This window comes from Aricia agestis, chromosome 15, assembly GCF_905147365.1.
Source record: "Aricia agestis chromosome 15, ilAriAges1.1, whole genome shotgun sequence".
NCBI lineage: Eukaryota > Metazoa > Arthropoda > Insecta > Lepidoptera > Lycaenidae > Aricia > Aricia agestis.
Genome location: NC_056420.1, coordinates 8,523,416 through 8,548,719, shown reverse-complemented (window position 1 = coordinate 8,548,719; position 25,304 = coordinate 8,523,416). Strand labels below are relative to the sequence as shown.

The window sequence follows — 25,304 nt, the reverse complement described above, 5'->3', positions numbered from 1 at the left end:
GCCAGACCCCTGCATAGCTAGCACAAGCACGTAGACAAACGAAAGAAACTAAATTTTGACAGTTTTACCGGAAAAACATTGGAGTAAAAGTTTCTTTCCTATCTCGATATCTTTCGCTTTTGAAAATCTATAAGTCAAGCATGACGATCCGCTTTTGACATTTAGTTTCTTGATTCTGTTTTTATTTTTACTATGGCACTTGGCTATAAAATAATGGCCAGTGTCGAGTAAATGGCGGCAAATTCAAAAAATCGATGTATAGCAACCCTGTCTATAGCCGGAATTATAGTTTTGATCTACAAACTACGAATAATAAAGTTCCTTAGTTTTTATTATTCGTATTTCGTAGATCAAAACTATAATTCTGGCTATAGAGAAGGTTGCTACACGTCGATTTTTTGAATTTGCCGCCATTTACTCGACACTGGCCATGGTTTTATAGCCGAGATGCCATAATTAAAAAAAAAGAACCAAGAAACTATGTCAAAAAAATAATAATTGCCGTTGCTTTAATGGTTGCTATGGAAAGAGTTTCTTGTCTTTGTCCACTGAAACTCAAGTCGATGGGTGGTGCCATGCTCGGGAATAAGATAATTATGTAGACATGGGAAAGAAACTGCCATTACTTTCTTCCGAAGAATCGACTGGGAAACCCCGTGCTAGCTACGCTGGGGGCCGATAAGCCTTATTACGAAGTCGTCAAGTTCCTATAATTAGACTTTGGAAAAGCTACATAATATTATTCTCGTAATGCCGAATCCAGTCCGTAGCGGTCATTGATACTTGTAATTTAATCTATCGTTTTTTATACTTAAGAGCCCATATGACCCTAACTTGACTACATACTTTAACCTAGATCTCAAAATCGGTAAGGTCTAGAAAACTGATTTTTTGACACAAGTAACTTCAGTTCATAAAGATTAAATGCTCAAGACGAAAACACGATTACTCAAAAATTGCTCGATAGTTTCTTGTTTACAAAAAACCTTGTTTTAGACACACCTTGGATCTTCGAAGTTTGCTGTCTTTTCTTTAGTATTTTTTAATATCTAAAAAGGTATTGATAAAACCTAAATTTGCTCAAAACACTTTTTTCATAATCATTATACTTAGTTCGTCTTTTATTCAAGTAAAACTAACTCGGCGATGATTCCGCGCCGTTCTTTTTCACCTGGCATATGAAAGACGGGCGTGGGTGTGAAGAGAGAAGGACGACGTTTGATTTTTAGAGTCAGGTGAGCTCTTAAACAAAAAATATCATTCTAGCAGTGACCAAGAGGTTTTCTGATGAATCAAAGCAATAAGTTAACTGAAGAAAAAAAATTAACTCTTAATTTAACAGGCTAGTTAAATTAAGAGTTAATTTTTTTCTTAAGTTAACTGAATACTGTGTGAACTTTTTAGGGTTCCGTAGCCAAATGGCAAAAAATTCCCTACCCTTATAGATTTGTCATGACAGACAGACAGACACGTCAAACTTATAACACCCCTCTTTTTTGTCGGGGGTTAAAAAGTGAACGAAACCCTTTGCTGTGAAAAATGCGAAATGTATCGTATCATAATAATTGAAGGTGAGCTCTTAAACAAAAAATATCATTCTAGCAGTGACCAAGAGGTTTTCTGATGAATCAAAGCAATAAGTTAACTGAAGAAAAAAAATTAACAGGCTAGTTAAATTAAGAGTTAATTTTTTTTCTTAAGTTAACTGAATACTGTGTGAACTTTTTAGGGTTCCGTAGCCAAATGGCAAAAAATTCCCTACCCTTATAGATTTGTCATGACAGACAGACAGACACGTCAAACTTATATATAACCCTTCTTTTTTGTCGGGGGTTAAAAAGTGAACGAAACCCTTTGCTGTGAAAAATGCGAAATATCATAATAATTGAAGGTTTTTAAGTTGGAAGCCCTAGCCTGTATAAAAGGCAGGGGTTTTGACGGATGACGTAAAAGGTAAGACAAGCCGATGGGATTAGAGTTACAGGAACTTCAAACCACTTAAAATATTACCTTGTTATTAGATATTAATGAAACTTGCCTCATTTTCTCTGCAATATCAATTACCGAGTTTCAAATGATACCTTTTACACGCAAGTCTGTGTTCTAGAAAATTATTGCTGCGGCCTGCGGCGGAGTAAACTGAGCTTGGTGATAGGGAATATTATGCAAAGGTCGGAGCAGAGGGCGCTAGTAGCACATACAGTAAATAATAACACGACCGCAATCAGACATGCTGCAAGTTCACACGTCATATCAGACTCTTGACAGAAACGTTTTCAAACATCGAACATAACTTTTTGTTTACTGTCTTTGCTGGTGGTGCCTGTAGCTGTGAAACTTTGCAGTAATATCCTATTAAGGCGACGCCTTGATAATTTGGCTGTAACGATATCGATTTTTCTCAGCAATGACTACTAGTTGAGGGGAAGAAGGGATTTCGGGAGTAGCTCGAGCGTGTCAGATTAAGCTTGCATAGGCTTCCGACATGTGTCTAGTTATCATGGTATAGAAATCAGATTTCTCACGTGGTGGGTTTTTTTTTTAAATATTGAAATGTCGTCGGATCTGTTACTAGCTATTCTAAATTCGTGGTATAGGGAATGAGGATGTCTGCTCTCGGCAATCGAAAGTCTGTCAGCTTAAAATGGAGATGATCCACTGACTAGTATTCCGTCTCTTTAAGGTTAATGTTGAGGAAACAGAAAAAAAATGCCGATCGTAATGCAATGTCGATATCTCTTGGCCTTTAAAAATCAGGTGACCTAAATAAGACCTACCACTTAAGTACTTGTGAACGATATTTGGGGTTGCATTTGAATTACGCATTATAGGGAGGGGGCGGGGGAGGAGGGGGGGGGGGGGGGTTCCGTCACACCGTAACTTCAAACACGTATAAAAAAAACTACGCATCTCATAGACCCAATCGGGTGTCATTTGAAAGGGGTAACTAACCCCTATAAAATGCCACCCTTTCCCCCCCTCTCCCTACAATGCGTGATTCAAATGCCAACCCCGATGCTATATTTAATTTTTTTTTAAATTTCGTCGTCCTTCAACATTTGCAATCTGTAAAATGTGATTGTTCCCCTGTATAGTCAAGTTTTGTAGATAGGTGTACTAATGTCTACAGTTTGCACAGGCCCTAAATTGTCTTGAGCTAATGAGCACTACCTACGTCCAAAATAGGAATCACCTTTAACTAGAATGTATGAATCAATTATGTGACCCAATTTTGTCTATTGACTTACGAGTGACTTGATAATATATCGATCCTGTGCCACCAATGGGCCAGGGTCAATTTAATAAATAAGGTGTCACCTTACGGCCACTTGTCTCAATATGTGGCAGGGGTTCTCAAACTTTAAAGATAATGAAACCCCTTTTTATGGAACCACGTTTTTAGACTCCTCTTCATATTTTAAGACATAAACCGACAAATATTGGGTAGGAAATTATAATTCTTGTCCTCAGTACCCAGTAAACGGTATGAGTGAGCATTTGTGGAACCACATTTTTTAGACTCCTTCTCAAATATCAATGTTTGCAGAAGCAAAACAGCTACAGATTGTGTAGAATATGATTGAAGACAAAGGATATCTACAGCAAATCGTAATTGTACCCAGTATAGTGTAACAGGCAGCATACATAATAAATAATAATTAGTTGTAAATAATTGATTTATGATTATGAAACATTACATAGTAAAATGATATTAGAGTTTTTTTTATGTTATCCGACTTGCGTATTACAAGTTAGAAAATACTGAAGAGATTTCTTATGGCTTCTTGGGAAAGTACCTCGTAACGTAATCCCGTCTGAAGCTATGGAATACCGCATTGACTTCAAATATGGATATTAGATATTTTCTTTTACTTTAAAGTTTGTTTGTTTTAGCTGCATTTATATTTCGGCCGCACTCAGTGAGTTGTGCAGAGGAATTTTATGATTACTTTACTTTAATTGTTAATTAATATAGAATTAAAGTTAAGTAAGATTTTAATGTGAACTATAAATTTTCTGTCAAATCCTTATTTTATTCATTCAGCTTAAAGTAAATATTCAATCTGCGGCCATAGCTAATACGCATAGGTATTTTAGTTTTTAGGGTTCCGCACCCAAAGGGTAAAAACGGGACCCTATTACTAAGACTTCGTTGTCTGTCCGTCTGTATGTCTCCAGGCTGTAACTCAAGAACGGTAATAGCTACTGCTAGAGAGTTGAAATTTTCACAGATTATGTTGCCGCTATAACAAAAAAAAACTGAAAACAAAATAAAATTAATATTTAACCTTGGCTGGGTTGACCCATAAAACAAATGTGATTTTTTGGCCTTTTTTGCTCTATATCAATAATGGCAACAGGTAGGTACTTGAATTTTTCACAAAGTCTTTAGTTATATGTGTTATTTAATATTTAATAATAATACTTATTAAAATAAAATAAAAAATTAAGGGGGGCTCCCATACAAAAAACACAATTTTAGGCCTAATTTTTCTCTATAATGGTACGGAACCCTTCGTGCGCAAATCTGACTCGCACTTGGCCGATTATTACACATTGTCTTTGAAAGGAGTAAATAAGTAAGACCTCATTGACCATTTGTAAGCGCAGACTAGTCTCAAGGCGACATAATATAATTTGTATTCAAGTGTAATCAATCACAGGAAAGTACAAGGTATTGATGCAGCTGCTACCTTTGGGACTAATGTGTCGAAGATTCTATGCCCCTTAATAATACTATGATCAAAACTGCCTTCAAGCCACAAGGACAAAACATTATTCAATTTCTTTAGCTCGTCATTCCACTCAGATTTGAGATTTTTAACCTCAGATACTAAATATTATGCCAACGTATGTATGTATGCAGTGATCACACAAATAGAAAGTCCTGTATTGAATAACACTGGCCTGAATATCATGGTTAGACAATGGCCGCCAGGTAGCTTCTGCTATGGACATATGGAATCTGTTTGTTTTTAAAAAATGTTTACATACTAAACTTGGTACTGAACTAACGTATTATTTTCAGGCGTCATGTACGAAGGTCGCGAGCGGCTCATGGCTGACGCGGAGATGGTGCTCAGCTCGGTGGGCGGGCGCGTGGCCAACGTGAACAACTCCACCGCCAAGACGTTCATCACGTATCGGCGCGCGCACCCCAGCGCCCCCTGCAACGCGCTCGTCGTGGTCGACATATGCGTCATTGTGGCCAGCAGGGGCGAGACGCCGCCGCACGCCTTCTGCATGATCTCCAAGAACCTGAACAAAGGTGAATAAGACATCATTATTGTCTCAATAACGTCATGGTCATGGCTTGGGATGCGTACAAGCTATGCTCGACATAGGGCTTCCACACATAGCTGCGAATTTGCATCGCATCGCAAATATCTGCGACAAAATTCGTAATAAAAAATGACATTACGATGCGATGCGAATTCTTAGTTTTGTGTGGGACCCCATGATTCCATACAGGATGGTGAAAATCTGTGGGCGACCGAAAAGCGTAAAAAGCGGAAGGGTCAATTTAAATGTCTGTCGTAACATACATTCTTCAACCGAACAAAGCAGAAAAAGGCATCGTTATTACGATTTACGAGAGATTTGTCTCCCTGCTCTCGCGGACGAATCAATTGACAGAACAATAAACAGTTGAACACCCCATAACCAGAATTCTAATTGAACTTAAAAAGTTAATAATGCTGCAATAATATAACAAACGATTGACTAAACTCGACGTGACCACAGTATAAATATCAATTGTCATGCAGTAGACTAGCTCAGCTGTGTCCTTAAAATCAAACTTGCTAAACACATACCAGTCACTAGAGATGCTTCATGCTCTATTATTTTGCTACACCAAGTTATCTGAAATCACGCTACTGTGTGCGTGGTGCGGTCGCAGCGGTCTACCGTCTAGTGTTTATATGCCCTACTGTATGCTCTTTAAATTGTGGCATGGCTGTGTCACACAAATGCCCTGTATATCTTATCGTGCCCTTTTTTAATAACGATTTACAATAGGCCGTTCGGAGCTTCCGGTGACAATTACAATGATCGCCGTCGGGCCTTGAATGCTAATGACTGCATTCAACAAGTCTTTCCCTCTGACTCATGTTGACATTGTATTGATTTTTATGTAAAATAAAGCAATTTTCGTAATATTTGCATTGAGAGCTTACGTTAAAATTTATGAATAAGATCTTTGAAACCTTTGCCTACTGTGGTTTGTGAGTAATTGTATATCGTCGGAAAAAGTAACAAAGTAGAATAGAGTACAACAGCCAAATCAGGTCCTTGCATATAAAAGTGCGAACACGTAAAAGCCAAAGACTTCTATTTAAACTGAGGTAGACATGCCATACTCTACGAAATGACATTTGAAAAGCAATCCTAAAACAATACACTCAAAACATTACACACACAAACAAAAATGTATCTTCGTAGTCAAGGGCGAGATGCCAATATTATTTTGTAACAAGAGTGACAAGGATGGTCTATTGTGTTCGGTTATAATACCGAACGCAAGCGTAAGGGAACATACCCATACTACGTGACCCATTTAGGGACGGGTCTTCAAAATACTACGCTCGGTCACAAGAGGGGGGAGTGGGTCTAGAGTTTTGTCATGTAGTCAATTTCGACGAGAGAAACGTCATACGATTTTTTTTTCTCGCAATTTAATACTTGACACTGGCATTTATTATGGTTACTAGCTGTTGCCCGCGACTTCGTCCGCGTGGACTTTAGTTTATAGCGCGCGATGTCAACAAAGTTGGTGTCAAAAGCTTTTATAAAAAAACCCTGGTATCCCTTAAATCAAAACAGCTGTGCAGTGTGCACATAATATTTCATTTTTTAAAATTAAACTTTATATTTTATGCCAAATTTTAAAGCTTATTTAGCCCCCCAATTACACAACCTTACCCATAAACTATTTATCATTGAGAGGTTTAAGGTTACGTCACTGTATATAATATAAAGTACTGACTTATTAAATAACGTAAAAAAGAAATAACAATCGAAAAAAATCGAAACTCGAATGTATGATACCACCTCTTATAGAAAGATGTTGGGCAAGCGTTAGCGCGATGTAAGAGACGCACGGCGCCATCTAGTATGAATTTTTGGAATTAACTTAATTTGAACAAATTTTCGTATTTTCACTCCCTTCCAACCCTTTTTTCCAGTAAAAAAGTAGCCTATGTCCTTTCTCAGGCTTTAGACTATCTGTATACAAAATTTCATTACAATCGGTTCGGTAGTTTTGGCGTGAAAGCGAGACAGACAGACAGACAGAGATACTTTCGCATTTATAAAATATTATAAATGCGAAAGTATCTCTGTCTGTCTGTCTGTCTCGCTTTCACGCCAAAACTGTCGGCTATAGCATATAAATCTATACTAATAAGTATAGATTTATATGCTATAGCCGACAGCCACTAAAAAAACAGGCACTTCTGTCACTTGTCAGGCATTTTGAAATTTGGTTAAGCTATAAAGCTTGGTGATCATTTATTAAATTTGGTGTTCGATTACAATTTGAACTACAGTCGTGACTAAAATAGCTAGTATGTGCCATCGAGGAAATGGAATCCTAAATCCTAGGTAGTTGACAGAACAACGTCATGTAGTCGGATCTTGTCAATTCAATGTTAATTGTGATCTGTCGGTTGGGTTTAACTTTAAACGCGACCAAATAACTTAGGTCCGCCATCTGCCTAGAAATTAATTTCTCTGATTGTTCTATTGTATTTTAGACTATTATTATTTACATTTTTTTTTTAATCTAAGAGACTCGTTACACTGGGACGCTTGCCCAATGCCCATACAAAAGTAAAAAAAAATTTTGCTCATTCAGCGCTGCTACTTTCACAGTAAAATCACAATAAGGAACACGTAAACATCCTAAAGTATCACATAGTTTTGTTACACCTTGTATAGCATAAAATATAATATTATCTTAAATATTGGTGTCAAGTATATTTTCTTTTTGGCAAACTATTGGGTATCCAAGTATGGTTTGGTGATCGTTTTTTATTCTCATGTTTAATTAAGTAAGTAGTAATAATTATCTATATATTAATATTTAATGCGCAAGCGAAAAACTTTGTATCCCTTTTGACGAAAAATTGGGAAACGTAGGTAAATTAAATTTTGCACAGTTATAGTTTATATAGTGAAGGAGTGCATCGAGCTAATATTATTTTAAAATTATGCTTTTATCATACATTTTTTTAACAAATAAAACATTACACACACTAGGAAAGGTGACAGATTTTTGAGTGACAAGCCTATACATACAAATTATACTCTTTTATTTATGGTTGAAGTCTGTTGACAACAAGGTGACAAATTGAAAATGTAAATTATAGTTTTTTTTTATTGAATCTTAGATACTATTAGACAATGCTTACACGGCTAGTCTGAGATCAGCTGAGTCCTTGAGACAAGAGTTGAAGAAAAAAAATGATAAAGTCAATATTTTTTTTTACAAAATATAGGTAGTAGTCCTAATATCGTTGATACTAAGGTCGAATTTCGACCATTGAGCGATATCTAGTTATTATAAACATGCAAAGAGTCTTTTGTTATAAATAACTTAATAAACACAAATATGAGTCAAGTTATTTTCATTTGCTAGATTACTCTTTCTACTTACAAAATGATTAAAATGATTCTTGTCAATACCACGTGAACAATTGAAGGGGTCTTGGCATATACTACGTGGGGGAGCGGGGGAGTCAAAAAATCTTAAAAAGTAGGTCACGTAGTATGGGTATGCTCCCTAACTCCCCTAAAGATCGTCAAACAAACGCCCGCAAGTACTGACTGCAAAAAAGTGTATTACAAATTAAGAAAAAAAATTCGTTATTAAATATAATGTTTTTAATAATAATATTAATTAAACTTCAGCTACAACTTATTACAATACAATTAACTGGTATTTAATAGCACCTGCAAAGGGCGTGCGGGCTGAGGTCAGTGTGAAGCGGGAGGGTGGTCGAGTGCATATTTGACTTAAGGGGTACCAGGGTTTTTTTATAAAAGCTTTTGACACCAATTTTGTTGACACAGCGCGCTATAAACTAAAGTCCACGCGGACGAAGTCGCGGGCAACAGCTAGTTATGAATAAAAACAATAATATATAATAAAGTAGGTATGATTAGTTCTGTTACAATAATGAAGTAAAAAATAAAACGCCATCTGTTTTCATATATTAGAATTAAAATGTTGATTGCATTGATATATTTTCTGGATGGAATATAGGCCAACACGGTACACTCGAACTCCTTAGAAATGCAGTAGGAGTTCTATAAGATAAGATAGATTGATTATTATTATACCAACATAGCTAGCACAAGCACGTAGACAAACGAAAGAAACTAAATTTTGACAGTTTTACCGGAAAAACATTGGAGTAAAAGTTTCTTTCGTATCTCGATATCTTTCGCTTTTGAAAATCTATATGTCAAGCATGACGATCCGCTTTTGACATTTAGTTTCTTGATTCTGTTTTTACTTTTATTATGGCACTTGGCTATAAAGCCATGGCCAGTGTCGAGTAAATGGCGGCAAATTTAAAAAATGGATGAATAGCAACCCTGTCTATAGCCGGAATTATAGTTTTGATCTACAAACTACGAATAATAAAGTTCCTTAGTTTTTATTATTCGTATTTCGTAGATCAAAACTATAATTCCGGCTATAGACAAGGTTGCTACACGTCGATTTTTTGAATTTGCCGCCATTTACTCGACACTGGCTATGGTTTTATTGCCATAATTAAAAAAAAAGAACCAAGAAACTAAATGTAAAAAAAAAATAATTGCCGTTGCTTTAATGGTTGCTATGGAAAGAGTTTCTTGTCTTTGTCCCCTGAAACTCAAGTCGATGGGTGGTGCCATGCTCGGGAATAAGATATGTAGACATGGGAAAGAAACTGCCATTACTTTCTTCCGAAGAATCGTCTGGGAAACCCCGTGCTAGCTACGCAAGTGATAATATTATTAAACATAATATTCTAACGTATTAAAAACTATAAACAAAAACATAATAACTAATAAGTATGATTAGTTCTATGTTACAATGAAGTAAAAAATAAAACGCCATCTGTTGAATCGTATTAGAACTAAAATCTTCATTGCATCGATATATTTCTGGACTTTTTATAATATTATACATAAAATATATTTAAGATTTTTGAAAAATTATTTTAATACACATCCAAGACCCAGGAACATTGAAAACTTTTTGTTCCGCCTGCGGGACTCGAACCCAGGACCCCCGGGATGACGCGCTGGCCACGCGCAATGCGAATCAATTTTCATCGATATTTTCATGGAAATAAGATATTTTCCCACATCAAAATGTAGCCTATGTCCTTTCTCAGACTCTAGAATAACTGTGTACAAAATTTCATTGCAATCGGTTCAGTAGTTTAGGCGTGAAAGTGAGACAGACAGACAGACAGAGATACTTTCGCATTTATAATATTATATATTAGTATAATTAGTATATTAGTATAGATATATAATGCGGAATATGTTAATGTTCAAATTAACTAGGTAATCTGCAGATTTCCTGATGCCATCCGGTAAAGTGTGAAATTTAAACCAAAAAAGTTATTTTTTGTACTTTACCTAGTTACTTTGCATAGTAACGAATGGTACCATCGAGGAAATTGATTCCTAGGCAGTTTACGGACCTACGTCATATGGTCGGCTTATGCCAATTCAATGTTAGCTGTCATCGGTCGGATGGGTTTGATAAAACGCGACCACATTACTTAGGTCCGCGATCTGCCTAGGTATCAACTACACTGATAGTACATCGTTGAATTGCGGAAGACAGTGAACTAAACACTTTTGTTACGCTCCTTCGCTGGGACTGCACCCCTCTGTTCCTATGTTTGACGATTTGGTCTGTTATATTTTATCATTGGAGTAACATTAACAACAACAACATTGAAGTTAATATTGAATATTTTATCCTTTGTTTATTTTTTTCTTATTATGGCGCTTCGGCTATATAACCATGGCAAGTGTCAAATAAGTAGCGGGAAAACTATGTTCTTGTAACAATTTTTAGCATCGATTTTCTATTTAGTAAAGTCCAAAGTCTAGTCAAAGTCAAAGTAAAAGTCAATGCAGTCAAGGACTCAAGTCGGTCGATTCAGTAAAATGGTAGAAGCTTTACTAAAACTTTCGATTGTGTTTAGGAGGGAACACAAAAGGCACGTTTCTGGAAGTTGTATCACTGGCCTATACTTGTGCATGATAATAAATATCCAATGGTTAATATTCTACCAATAAAACACTTTAAAAACCCAGAACAATCTTAGGAAATTAATAAAAACACATTAACGTCACTCTTTCACATTCTAGGCTAAACTCTTCCTTCGTTTATGTCCTAAAAATTTTTGACTTAAGCATGTTAGCAGCTTATTATTTATTTAACTCAGGCGTCTTGGCCCATAATATAAATACCTTATAGATACAATATACAATAGACATACATACAATTATACTAAAAACTAATACTAACACTAAACACTAAACACGTATTGTCTGCGACGTGGGGCGCGACGTATTCGGAAGTCGTCCTCGGAACCTCCTGTAGACGACTCCAATCGGCCAGAACTCCTCCTTCTCGAAGGTCGGTAGATGGTGCGTCGGGACTCTCACCACAAAGGAGCTAAAATCACTTTGTGGCGGGACTCCAAGCGCTCGAACCTCAAGACGAAGGTTATGGCTACCACACACGCTACGGTCTACCGGAGGGGTCACCTGCAGGTATGCCTGCGCAGGTGTGACTCGAAAGAATTGATTCTCGATTTTGCGCCGGTCGAATGCGCAGGTCCAAGCAATTGCACAGGCCTATTCCCATTTCCCACACACATTCCGATTTACTTGCGCAGGCATACCTGCACAGGTAGACCTCTCCGGTAGACCGTTGCATGTATGGCTAACATTAGACGGTTTTTAATTGTTTATTATTGTTTTTTTCCAGTTGATTTGATCTGTTATATTTTATCAGTGCAGTAATATTTTAGTTACTTAAATTTTAATATTTTATTCCTTTGTTAATGTCCTAAAAATTATATTCAATAATCCCTATACCTACAACTAAATAATATGATTTATTCAAACAAGAACCTCTTTTATGCAACATACCATGCATGGTCGGTAGACTGCCGATTACCTAGATATTCTGCAGATTGTCTAGTAATGTAAGAATAGAATCAATTTTTTGCACTTTAACTTACTCACCCAGAAAATCTGCAGAATACCGCGTGAATTTTCACTCTAACTGGCTTACGTAAATTAACGGTAACATATTTGTATATATATGTACATACATACATACATATCCTGTGACACACATAACTCTTACTTTTTGCTTTGCTGTAGCCAGGTAAAAATTATTCATCTATTGTGAACAACTATGATAGTTATCTGTGAAAGGTAATCCCTGAAGATTTATTTATATATTTTTTACAAAATCTTTTTATTTTTTACACAAGATAGCATTTTGCCCTTTGATTACATTAATTAGTATCTGAAAATAAAACTAAGTTTGTTTTAAAAATTTATTTGCTAACCGTACACACTCGCATACGACCGTCGCGTACAGCGCGCCAGTGAAGACTGACTGCAACGGTGTGAATTAGCTCTATTGGAACGGCGGACAATTTGGTGCGTATGGCCCGTCTACATCTTTAAATAGAAGTCTTTGGTAAAATCGCATTTGTGTGCTACATCAGAATTTTAAAGAAAAAAGTTATCTAAGTCTGCCAGAAAACAAATTCTGGTCAAAGTTTTTTACTCCAAAGTTTGTATAAAAGTAATCCTTATGTCATTGATATAAAAATTCTTTTATAGGTAAAAAGTACTGGTAAAAGTACGGCGGTATGATATTGACTGCAATTACATGATTGCAGTTCAATGTTCATACTTTACCTCGACGTTCAGTGTTAATGATTCAACTGACTTTGACCTTTGTGCAATTTTGTATTCAAACAATAAACCCTTTTTTGCAGCTCGATTGTTAATGTAAATAAAACTATTGAAGTTTTTTGTATAGATGTGACATTCAATTTATTGTTATGTGCTACTGATTTTAAATTTATTGTAAACTTTAAAAGGTCAACCGCCGTAACTTAGGACACAAAATTTGAAGACAGTTTTGTGTCTGTTTTTAATCTGTTCTCTACAGCTTGAAGATTGTTGAGTAGTGTCTAGTTTTCCCTATAAGACGCAATTGTTTCAAGTGTTTAATAAATTCAAGTTTTTGATTTAGTAAAAAATATATTGTAAGAGTTGAGACAAACTATTGCACGGTTACCTTAATTATTTGGTTCTGAAGTGAGCGCTGACCCTTAATTACCACAACAACCACTTTTGTCATCAAATCAAGGATCTATGATTTAAAAGTAATTTTATTGCAGGTCTAATGGGCAGTGACGTATACCTGTGTTACAAGAAGTCGATGAACCGGCCGCCGCTTATAGCGTACAAACCAGAAGTGCTGTTTAGGTATGTACCGCGTAATTTGAATGCATCTGACCTTCTGTTTGTATACCGTGCCATCATCAGGATTAAATGTTTTTTATCTTGTAATTTTGACATAAATCAATAGAAACATTTGAAAATTTGTAATGTTGTAGAATACATACTTAGGTTGTTGTTATATAATATTTTGTTTTTGTCTGATGTTAGAAAAATCGCTCGACAGAGTAAGAACTAAACACTGTATAACTACAGTCTGTATACGAGTACAATGTCTGTACTCTACCTACACACATTGTGGATCCTTTTATTTGTAGAGTAAAAGTATGCCATAGCCCATAACAATGTTAATATTTAGCAAGTAAATGTGTATAACAGCGATTGAGGTATTTTCAGGGTGGCTATTCTAATTAAGTGTTGGAATTTATTCATATTTACAGCTAAATATGTTCATTCAAGGTTTTGTAAGAACCAATGTCCTTCGCATGTTTTATTAGTCTTCATATTTTTGCTATAATAAAAGTAGTTGAAACAACAGAATGCTGTAAAATTCAATTTAAACTTTCTGTCTTAAAATGCTTTCTTAATCGTACTAAATAATTTTATTCATAGAAAGTAGACATTTTAATACCCAGTTGAGTTCATATTACATCCGTTATCTTTGTTAAGCTAGAAATTGCTTTTAATTGCAAGTAACATACTGCTAAAATAATATTTATAAAATATTTTGTGATAAAGGTACAAAGTAATGGTTAATTCATTTATAGATATTATTATAATCAATGCGTCATTGCAATTAAAATGCATTTATAAAATAAGTATATAATCATTTTAACCGGGATTTTGACACAATAATTGTTTTATAATGTTTTTTTTCTGTAAATTGTCATGACGATAAAATAATCATCAAGTGTTTCCAAAAATCATGCGAACTCTTATGATGAATCTATCAAGAATTTCTTGATTAAATTTCTTACTTGGAAAATCAACACAGAAATATTAAAGAATGTGAATTGCTTAAAAGTGGTAAACTAAAGGTAAATATTTCATTCAAAGCTTTGCATTGTGTGAAATATGAAGTGTTTGGTAAAATGCGAAGAATGTTTGAAGGAATTATGATTGTGTTAAGTGACTTTCACTAGGGCAGACTAATTAACACGCCATGGTATGGCTGCAAGCTACGCTGTGGGCCAGTTCAACCTGAGGGTTAAAGTTAAACGAAAAATATTACTTTTCTTTCATAAATACGATATATGAGAGAGATAAAATGATCTATGGTTCATTTAATCTGGTCTGAGGTTATGAACTAAACCAGCGGCAGCGGTTCTTAAACTTTTATGGTGGCCGAACCCCAAAATAAAAAAATAAAAATTGAACGAATAATCGCGATCCACATGTAGAAAAACACTGCTCTATGGTGTATGTATTTTCCAGGTACCCCCTAGTAGACCGGCGGAGTCTAGTGTTCCCAACTTCGGTGCCGCTGTTCTGTCTGCCGATGGGTGCGACTCTCGAGCTGTGGCCCAACCACGCGCTGTCGCCCAAACCGATATTTTCCACCTTCGTGTTGACGGTCGCTGATGCTACTGATAAGGTAAAATCTGCTGTAATAAAGGTTCTTTAACATTGGGTATGGGGTCTAAAAAACACAAAGTTCTGTAAGTATAGGGAAGTGATCAAATTTATTTGAGTCTGTGGCCTCTGTGGGACTGTAGTGTGTCATTTATTTGACGCATCTTTTGTAGTAATGAGACGGGCCCTTTAGTAATTACGGTGAAATGAAATGAATCAGGTAACGATTATGCTTGATGAGAACAGGACACTCGCAACACTAAGGCCGGTATAAATAGTCAGTACTCAAGATGCATCTCAGTCTCAAGACACGGTTCAGGCTCTGTTGGCTGTCAAAATTTGGACCAATCACAGAGTCGAACCGCGTCTTGAGACTGGGTCGCATATTAAGTACTGACTATTTATACCGGCCTAATATGTAATACATGTTTACCCTCTGTGTTTACCAGACAACTTCAGATAATATAAAGATACCCGATCGAAGTTTAGGATGCGTTTCCTGCCATGCGCGTTGTTGTATTGTGCTTACGGACCGTTATCGCAGTCACGTGACAGTTCAACACTCTAAAATACGTTTGTTGTTATATACTTACCTTATTCTCCACCAGGTGTACGGTTCCGCGGTGACCTTCTACGAGCCGTACCCGTCGTCGTCGCTGACGGAGTCGCAGGCGGAGGCGCTGGGCTGGCGCGCGGGCGTGTCGCACCGCACGCACGCCACGCACGTCTCCAAGTGCCTCTGTCTGCTGTCGCGCTGGCCCTTCAGCGACTCCTTCGAGCGCTGGCTGCTGTACGTCCTGGTGAGTGTGTTCAATAAGGTGGATGATTCAAAAGTCAGTTTAAAAAGTATAAACGTCAAAGTATTGTCAAAACATTACAACTGTTTAAATTTTTGTGTTTTAAAAAGTTCAAACGTCAAAATTGCGACCATAAGCAATTAAGTTTGTGTTCATAAAAGTTGCTTATTAAGAAGGCTGAAGCCGTTTAGGCACCACGCAATTTATAAAGAAGAGGCGTAAGTATGAATTAACATCAGACCAGCTACCTATTTTGCAAATCTAATTAACATTATGTATAATATGATATGAATAATTACAGGACATGTCTCGGAGTAAGGAGCCCCTGAACATACCCATAGAGCGATACATCATCCACTTATTGGAGGAAGTTCCTTTCCCCGATCCAAGAATATTATTACAGGTAAACTTTATTTAACTTTAAAATATGAAAACATAATATAAAACTAACGGATCCGACAGACGTTGTCCTGAATGATATTTCTGAATCTGGCTGATTTGTCAATCTCAACAAAAATTACATACATACGGGTCAAATTGATAACATCCTTTTTTTAATTCGGTTAAAAATAAAAAGATAAATGAAGTTCATTAAAACAGGGCTTGTACCATGAAACTGTTTTGAGACTCAAACAATCGGACGAGAATGCCGCGTCCTACTGTAACAAACGTGAAATGACGTTGTTAGAGCAGGACGCGGCATTCTCGTCCGATTGTTTGAGTCTCAAAACAGTTTCGTAGTAGGCCTACTGGTTTGTTGCTTTGAAGTGTTAAAGCGCCGCGCAAGTGTTTAGCGCTGTTTGATGGACACTGATGCGACGTGGCGTCAGGCGTGGTGCGCGCAAGCCGTATTTTTCGTTGATATTGAATCGAAAAATATTATAACTAAACATGTATCCAAATGAGTACACTGTAAAATTTTAATAGTAATCGAACTGTCAAAATTATTTTTTGATTAGATCCCTCATCCCTATAAGTCCTATAAAACTCAAAATGTTTTTCAAATCGACGTTGTTTCTGATTGTTTTTTATCGAGTAAAATTATCTTTATTGTGTTTCTAACTAGAAAAGTCACTAGTTAAAAGATGTATATACGTGTATATATTTTCCAGTTTTTTTAATGATGCTTTCTTTAAAAATTACCTACTTGGAAACGCGAATTTATTATTTTTATTAACTTAAAGCCTTTTTAGTTGACAGGCGGCGGGCGCGTGCTGATCACACGTCACGACGAACAGCCTCTAGCTAGAAGCGCGGCGGGCTTCAGACAGCTCCTACTTAATCTGGGCCCCGACCACTGCCTGCTGTTACTCGCACTGGCCGTGACTGAACAGAAGATTCTAATACACTCGCTCAGGTATGAAAATAAATACACACTTATAATATGTTACATTGTTTTGATTCTCTCTTACGCGTTGTAATAATAATTATAAACAGTACCTCAAAGCTAGTACCTTACTTAAATTTTGATCAACGCAGTTTCATTTCTTGTTTCAATAAGTTGTCTATCCAATTACATAATGTTATTCTCATTAAATGTTATTGAAGTTGCTAGAATAGGGATGATGACAAGGTCAAAGATTAGCGAATTTTGTTAATAAAATAAAGAAATCACGGTAAAAAATAAGTGTTCCCAAAATTTCAGCTTGATAGCATTTGTATTTTTTTTGTTATGCGCCTTCAAAGTTGGATATTCAAGTCGAATTTTTTTTTTAATTAAATTTCTTAATATTTGTATACAATTCGATAACTTATGCAATTAAAAGCATCTTTTGTTATGAAACCACTTTCATAAACGCAATATTTAATATACCTGTCGAACAAAGTTGTCTCCCGATGCGTACAAACTACGAAAGACTGACCTCATACTTTCGTGGCACTTTGTATGGAGCGTTTCGGGCAGGTCTTTTTTTATGAGATATTTGAATTGTCATATCTTGGTGAATTTTTAAGCTATCTGAGTCATTCTTTCAACGATGTTTCTATTTTTAAGTGTCTTTCAATTACCGATAAGAAAAAAAAAATAGTCATCATGCCTATTGAGGAACACGACTGATATTTGATTTATGTGTTTTAGGATACGACCTTTTTGTAGTTACATTACGTGACAGTAATTTTATTCATCACTCGCTTGTCACGCGCTTTTGCAACCGCGTCGCCATAAACTGCCATCGTCGATGCCGTTTAATTTTAAATTCCTAATAGAATTTGAATCTGACAGAATATTCCTTTTACACACGAATCGTTCCGGGTATTTATGTTTCGCGAATACGTCCTTTCTGAACAAGATCTTAAAGCTCAAAATTCGTTGCAGACCGGACACACTGACGGCGGTTTCCGAAGCAGTATCGAGTCTCCTGTTCCCGTTCAAGTGGCAGTGCCCCTACATACCACTCTGTCCATTAGGTAACTTGTGGTTTTCTATAACATTTTATTTAAATGTTTTATATACTTGCTGTCCTTGTCTGAACGATATAGAAACGTCGTTTGAGAGGCAGTGACAGCATGACACAAGCTTTAATATTGTGTAAATAGTTTCGTTAAAAAAGGGGTGTATAAGCTATAGCTATGTTTTCTATTTCAGGTTTAGCGGAAGTTCTACACGCGCCTTTACCATACCTAATAGGGGTTGATTCTAGGTTTTTCGACTTGTATGAGCCACCGCCAGATGTAACTTGTGTAGACTTGGATACTAACAATATCACAGTAAGTAATTGAAATATAATATCTACAATATTAACTAAATGAATATAAAAGTTAAGTATAGAAAATTCCCTCATGGCTTATAACCACAAGTTATAAGATTTATGAGACTTTAAAATGTAAAAGTTGACGCAAAAAAAAACGAACGAACGATTTCATAAAATTTATCTATGGTAGTAGTTTTAAGGCTAGGCTTTGGATTAACACACTATTTATAGACGCTACTACAGGCAAACACAGGTAAAGTAATAACAAAATCGATAAGTGTAACTTTTCAGCTGTTAATTATGTCTTAATATTTCTATCATTTACTTCTAGATATGCGAGTCTCAACGTCATATTTCTCTGAAACTTTTACCAAAACGGCAAGCGAGAATACTTCGACAAACATTGGAGCAACTGTTTGCGAATATTCGCCCTGGTATGCTAGGTATGTAAAAGTTATTATTTTAATAATTAAGGGCCTGTTTAACAATCGCATAATAACTTATTCGGATTTGTCTATGCATAATTTTTATCAAGCAATATTAAAAGCTTTAAATATTTTTAGCGTCTCCAGTTCATTCTAACGACAACAAATACAACGGAGAGCCCACAACAAGTCTAGACAGAGAGTTTCAGAAGAGACGAAAAGAGGTAAGAAACTGTTAACAGTTTGTAAAAAAAATTAGTTTATTTAAGTAATTTAACCGTAATGACAATTTTTTCTTTATGTAGTTGTATAGCAATTGTGCGCTCGAATTAAAATAGTAATTATGTTAACAATCCAACAATCGAACAGATTTAAGTTATTTGAAATAAATAAATAAAAAAAACTGTCAAACTTTTTTTTAGCAAGCCCTAGAGTTGAAGATTCAGGAGGCGTTCCTGCGTTTCATGGCGGTGACGCTGCAGGGGTACCGCAACTATCTCATACCCATCACCAAGGCACCGACCGTCGGCACCACGGACCCCCATGCGTTGTTCCATATGGACTCGTTTATGCGGTCGAGGGAAAAGGTATGTGATATATTATGTAGTTGAGGATGTGAGACAGAGAGAGCTTAGTACTTAAGCTTATGTTAATAAAATAAACATTACATTATTACCCTTTCAGTCGCAGCAGCGGTTTTACGAGCTCATGATGCGAACACAAATGTTCACTCGCTTCATCGAGGAGCGTTCGTTCGTGTGTTCGGAGCAGGGCCTGTCGTTTTTCGACGAATGCACGGAGCGGGTGGGCGCGGACGAGCCGCTGTTGGGAGCGGGCGGGGCTACGGACGCGTCCGAGCGGACGGTATTCGTCCTGCCGCCGGACCCGCCTGATCCACCGAGCGGTATTTCATTTAATATTATTAATGATAAATAATTTATTTGCACATACAGCACATAAAAAGGCATACGAAGTAACAGCAACAATGAAACAAAATTTAAATTATTAAAGTGTGCAAAATGGCAAAAAATTTTGTGAATAAATCGGTAATTGTGCTTATGTATTGCGTACTAAGGATTTTCCTTTGTCGAATGATTAATTAACTGATCGAATGGACATGAAAAATCGGGGGCTACGTCACGGCATTATATTCTAGATGTAATGCCGTAGCGTAGCTCGCTATTTTTTTATGCTCGACAATATTTACTACCTATTGTACCATATTTCACACCACTGATTTCATCCCTAGACCACACATACTCGTACCCCACCTTCGTGCTGGACGAACAACTGGCGGAGCGGTGTCGGGCGAGCGCGCGCGGTGGCACGCTGTCCGCGGCGCCGGCGCCCGCGGTCGCGTCCGCCGAGTCGCTGGCGGACGCGTCGCCGATGGCGCGACGCACGCACCAGGAGATTGCGGCCGCACAGAGGTTAGTATATAGCCTCGTAGTAGACGAAACGACTAAAATAGCATTTGTACTGTAGTCGCTGTACGTATATTAAGTTTATGTGGATTAAACGTCCAGGTAAGCGATAGAAGCGTGATTGCAATATTAGTTTCCTATATATCTAGATACAAATAAGTTACTTATGCTTATGTCATCTTGAATAATTAGTTTATTACATTTTTATTCTACTTTTATATTTTCAGGTTAGCGCGAAAAGCTTGCCTTTTACCCGAAGCCTGGGCAAAATGTCTGTTGGGAGCCTGCTATTCTTTATACTTTCTTGCGTTGCCGAGTCGAATGATGCTGAATAGAGGAAAAGAACACGCCACACTGAGAAATGCCTATGAATTACTAGAAAGAGCTACGAAAATACGAGTGCCCTGCGATGAGGTAAGAATTGAAAGAAAAAATGTTAATGTAAGTTAGATCAGGGAAAATTATTCATAGGCAGAGTCATCTGCGAGATCTTACTCTTATCTTATTTAGTCATGTATGTCAACGTCTGAAGTCGGTTTTGACTTAACTGGCCCAAATTGCAATTACGAATCCGACACAAATCTTATGACCTACATATAAAAGTTTTGTTATATTATAAACCTTGTTACGTAAAAATATTTGAAGAAGAGTGTAGAACAAATAACTAACTTTTGTTTGTTTGTAGGTCTGCTACAGAGTGATGATGCAGCTATGCGGTATCCACAAACTACCGGTTTTGGCCGTCCAACTGCTTTTTCTTATGAAACGCGCGGGCCTCCAACCCAACGCGCTCACATATGGATATTACAACCGATGCGTGCTTGATACTATGCCACAAGATATGCCAAGGTGAGTTTTAACTTATATTGTTTGTGATACGGGCCACAAAATCCTAAATAAACTTTTTCAGTTTATGTTGTGCCCACTACGCAATAATAACACATGTGTAAAGAATAGTAACATTATACAATCACAATAATTAAACGTTAAATGACGGTAATAATATGTTCTTGCTAACGATTTAAGTATCCCTTGCAATGTTTGTTGTACTAAAAGTAACATTCATCCAGTGGTTCCCAACTCTTGTGGAACAAGCTACGTGTGGCGGTGGTCGGCGCGGCGCTGTTCAGACAGGCGGGCGCGCAGCGGGCACGTCGCGCCGCTGGATTGCAGCCAAGTGAGTGACCGCGTATACGTGTACGCAAATGCGGACGCTGTGTGCGTTAACGTATACGCAAATGTGGCCTTTACGCACACAACGGCCACATTAGCGTATACATACGACGTACGTATATATTATTCTTATTTTAATTTAGATTATGCTAATTTAGACTTTACAGGCGCTAAATGAAACATCGACAAAGTTCCAGTTGAAGCAGAAACTTTGCCCTTGCACTAGAATACCTCATGTTTCAAGTTTCAACACAGAATTATGCCGCAATTACTGTGGTTGAAGTACTATTTACAATAGTAAATAGTACTTCAACTACTTCTAGTATATTCAAATATGAATGAGTGTACGCGGCTAGTTATAGAAAATACATATATGCAAATGTTACATTAATAATAATAATGCAAAAATATTAATTTTCGCAGGTAGTGGAACTCTACCTCGCGTGCGAACTGTAGCGGGGGATGGCTCGGAGTTGTCGGCGTTGGCTCTAGCTGAACCCGCTAAAAGTCATTTGAGTCTCGACTCTGGTATGTATAATTTTAATTTACTGAGTACCTACTTATATCACTATTTAACAACGGTTTTGAAATAAATAAGGTGGATTTTTGTTTTAATATAGTAAAACAAATATACAAAGTGCGTGTGTACTGAGTACACGTGTCAGAAGTGAAACTTCTGTCCAAAACCGTGACGGCGTCGTGATGCAAGATTATATTTTTTATCCTCTTTTTTTTATAACGCGACCTTGAAATTTCACCGTCAACGCGCATAAAGAAGTTTTAATTGAACAAATAATTCGAAATTATTTGTTATCCTAGCCGGTGGTCGTGATACATGGGAGACGCGTGAAAGTCGAAGCGAGGCGTCGGCGAACGCGTTCGAGGCGTTATGCCGGCGAGGGAATATCGTGCGCACGCAGCGCCGCCCGCGCGCGCCGTACGCGCCCTCTGCCGCGGGAATACTCATATCAGGTAAATTATATTATTATCTGTAATGTTAAAATATTACATAATACATCCATGCTAATGTATTATTATTTATTATTCATCATGTTAAAATATTACATAGATGTATGATGTACTAATATTATAAATGCGAAAGTGTATCTGTCTGTCTGTCTGTTACCTCTTCACGCCCAAACGGCTGAACCGAACTAAAAAGTCAACTTTTTCACAAAAACGTTCCACCATAAAAAATATTATGTTACGTACGGTTTCATACCAATGTAGGTAAGTCAGGGAAAGTATTACTGCCAGAATTTTTAGACCATACCGTATACGAAAATATTATGTTATAACAGTCATATAATATGTTGTGCCCAAAAGGATAATTAATTATAATATTCATTGCTGTATTGCAGGCCTACCTTCAGATCCAGATTTGAGTGTGTCGACGAGGCACCGAAGGCGTTCACTTGGCAGCGAAGAGACTGAACCAAACGTACCTGTAACAGAAAAAAGACAGGTATACAAATTTAACTTGTTTCGCGTAAATTTTCATCATGGATGACAGCAAACACCTAAATAGAATGTAGAAAGAAAGAATACGCTTTAAGATGAACGTACATACATTTAACAGCACGCACGCGCTGGACGCACCGCATTTCGTGTACGATGCGGTGCGTTCTACGCTTACGGCGCTGACAAATGTACGATCAGCTTTAAACGGAATTTTACGTGCGCGAGTCCGAATCGTATTTTGACGTTGTTTTTTTTTTAATTTTACCAACGCTTATGGTAACAGACAATCCACGTGAGCCCTGAGAGTCCGTCCGACCGGCGGATACTGACGCGCTCCGAGAGCTTCGCCGGGGACGCACAGATCGTACAAAACCTGCAGCGGCTATCGTATTCTAGTGGTGAGTTATCATTATCACAGCATTAGAGTATCGCATAGGTCGTAATTTGGTCGGGTTATGTCAAGCCCAACTGACACTTATGATCACGAATAAAATTTATTATATTATAGTTTTCAAGTCACTATGAATTAATGCAATGGTAAACAGTTTGTAAAATTGATATTGAAAGTAAGAAGGTATAGTCTGAACGCTTTAGAAACTCCTGATTAATGATGGGTTAGCCATGTTCACATCAATAAATTATTTTATGTCGTTCTAAGATGTTACGACAGCACGTTATAGGATATTGTTTTTTTTAACGTTCGTGTAGGAACGTCAAATCCCAAATCTCGGTGTTCTCGAACGCTGAGCTTTCCTGAAGAACCAGAGCGGGAGGCGGCCGCCACCGACGCCGATAACAAATCATCGCCTCTCAAGTACGTGTTAAATCCTACTAATATTTGTAATAATAGCTTTGCGAAGTTGCTCTTAGTAGTAAAATTTGTGATCGTCTGTGTAACGTCAAGTGACATATCCAACGTGTCAGACACAAACAGCATCTTAATTCTCAACATTTAACTTCTTTACAGTAAGTAGTGGCAACGGACTCTGATACTGTCAAAAAACTCTGAAATCAGCTCATGAAATCATGACTGAATCAACTAGCGGAATTCATTGGCTACATGAATTCCGCTTGTTGAATTCAGAATATTGCTCGGACTAATATCGGTATAGAATTATACATTGACTAGAAGACGCCCGCAAATCCGTTGCGCCAAAAGTGCTTTAACGCGCGTGGACCGTACATTTTTCTGGAATAAAAAGTATCCTATGTCCTTTCCCGGGACTCAAAGTACCCCTATGCCAAATATCAGTAAAATTGGTTATGCGGCTTGGACGTGAAGAGGTAACAGACAGACATAATTTCTTACAACAGACAGACTGGAAAGGCAATAACGTGTAAATAGCTAAATTGCCTGCGGGATAATACAAAGTTCTCAAAAAAACAAAAACACTCCGGAATCCGTATCATGCCCGACTAATCTGTTCCATAGTCAGCAGGGATGCTCCTCAGGCAATTGCAGTAGCAGCAAGCCCGTTGGATCTTGTAGGGGCAGGATGCTTTGTCTTCTCTAGCGCGTGGTCCGCTCCGGAGCGTAGCTGAAGTACTCTTGAATTTTGATACACTTTGGTCGGCCGACCACACAAAAAAGTTCACAGCGTTTATATTGAAAACCAAAAGGGAGAAAAACTTGAAATTCCAGCTGGAATTTTTTTTCTGGAAGCCTTTTCAAGGAAAAAATTATCTGAACAAAAATTTCTCGTATGCCAAGCCCGGTACGCGGCAAAAAAAGGGAACCGCCGCAAACACTTGTCATCTGTCAAGTGTCAAAGACATGTCTTCTTCGTCTTCTTCCGACAGTGGTGAATTGCCATATTATGTTAAAGGTTCATCCAACGGTTGATGAACAGAAACTCCCAAACTGAGCTTACATCCCAACAGTGGAAATCAAACACAACACAAATCCAGAGTGTTATTTGAGAACTTATTATTTAATTATTAAGGAAATATAATATATTATATTGTAATAAAATTAAGTGCACAACCCTTTGGAAGTTTGAAAAACTTTCAAAATAATTCTAAATTATATCAAGTATTAGTTGTTATTAGAAGTTAGGAGAACGCCGAGGGGTTGAAGAAATGCATTCTTCGAGTCATCGACGATCAACCGGAGGGAGAGGGACCTAAGCTAATAGGATGCGTCCACAGATCGGGTGGACTTGTCTTCACCTGCGTCGACGCTGCTTCCAAGCAGTGGCTGGCGCGGCTGATAGACATGATCCATCCCTGGGATGGAGCAGCCCTCCGCGTCGT

At 37.3% G+C, this 25,304-nt stretch overlaps 1 protein-coding gene across 4 annotated transcripts in view; it reads left to right on the top strand.

Moving 5' to 3' along the window:
- Nucleotides 1–25,304, top strand: part of LOC121734145 (DENN domain-containing protein Crag) — a 49,471-nt gene that overhangs the window by 7,201 nt on the left and 16,966 nt on the right. For all 4 annotated transcript variants that reach the window (XM_042124577.1, XM_042124578.1, XM_042124576.1 and 1 more), the window contains 21 exons: nt 5,030–5,269; nt 13,449–13,536; nt 14,944–15,103; nt 15,690–15,881; nt 16,180–16,281; nt 17,072–17,235; nt 18,193–18,284; nt 18,463–18,584; nt 18,900–19,011; nt 19,132–19,217; nt 19,416–19,580; nt 19,678–19,897; nt 20,243–20,423; nt 20,645–20,831; nt 21,103–21,266; nt 21,488–21,594; nt 22,014–22,118; nt 22,410–22,562; nt 22,952–23,055; nt 23,335–23,449; nt 23,760–23,865. In XM_042124577.1, the coding sequence (XP_041980511.1) occupies nt 5,030–5,269; nt 13,449–13,536; nt 14,944–15,103; nt 15,690–15,881; nt 16,180–16,281; nt 17,072–17,235; nt 18,193–18,284; nt 18,463–18,584; nt 18,900–19,011; nt 19,132–19,217; nt 19,416–19,580; nt 19,678–19,897; nt 20,243–20,423; nt 20,645–20,831; nt 21,103–21,266; nt 21,488–21,594; nt 22,014–22,118; nt 22,410–22,562; nt 22,952–23,055; nt 23,335–23,449; nt 23,760–23,865 (2,965 nt within the window). The remainder of the gene's footprint in view (nt 1–5,029; nt 5,270–13,448; nt 13,537–14,943; nt 15,104–15,689; nt 15,882–16,179; nt 16,282–17,071; nt 17,236–18,192; nt 18,285–18,462; nt 18,585–18,899; nt 19,012–19,131; nt 19,218–19,415; nt 19,581–19,677; nt 19,898–20,242; nt 20,424–20,644; nt 20,832–21,102; nt 21,267–21,487; nt 21,595–22,013; nt 22,119–22,409; nt 22,563–22,951; nt 23,056–23,334; nt 23,450–23,759; nt 23,866–25,304) is intronic.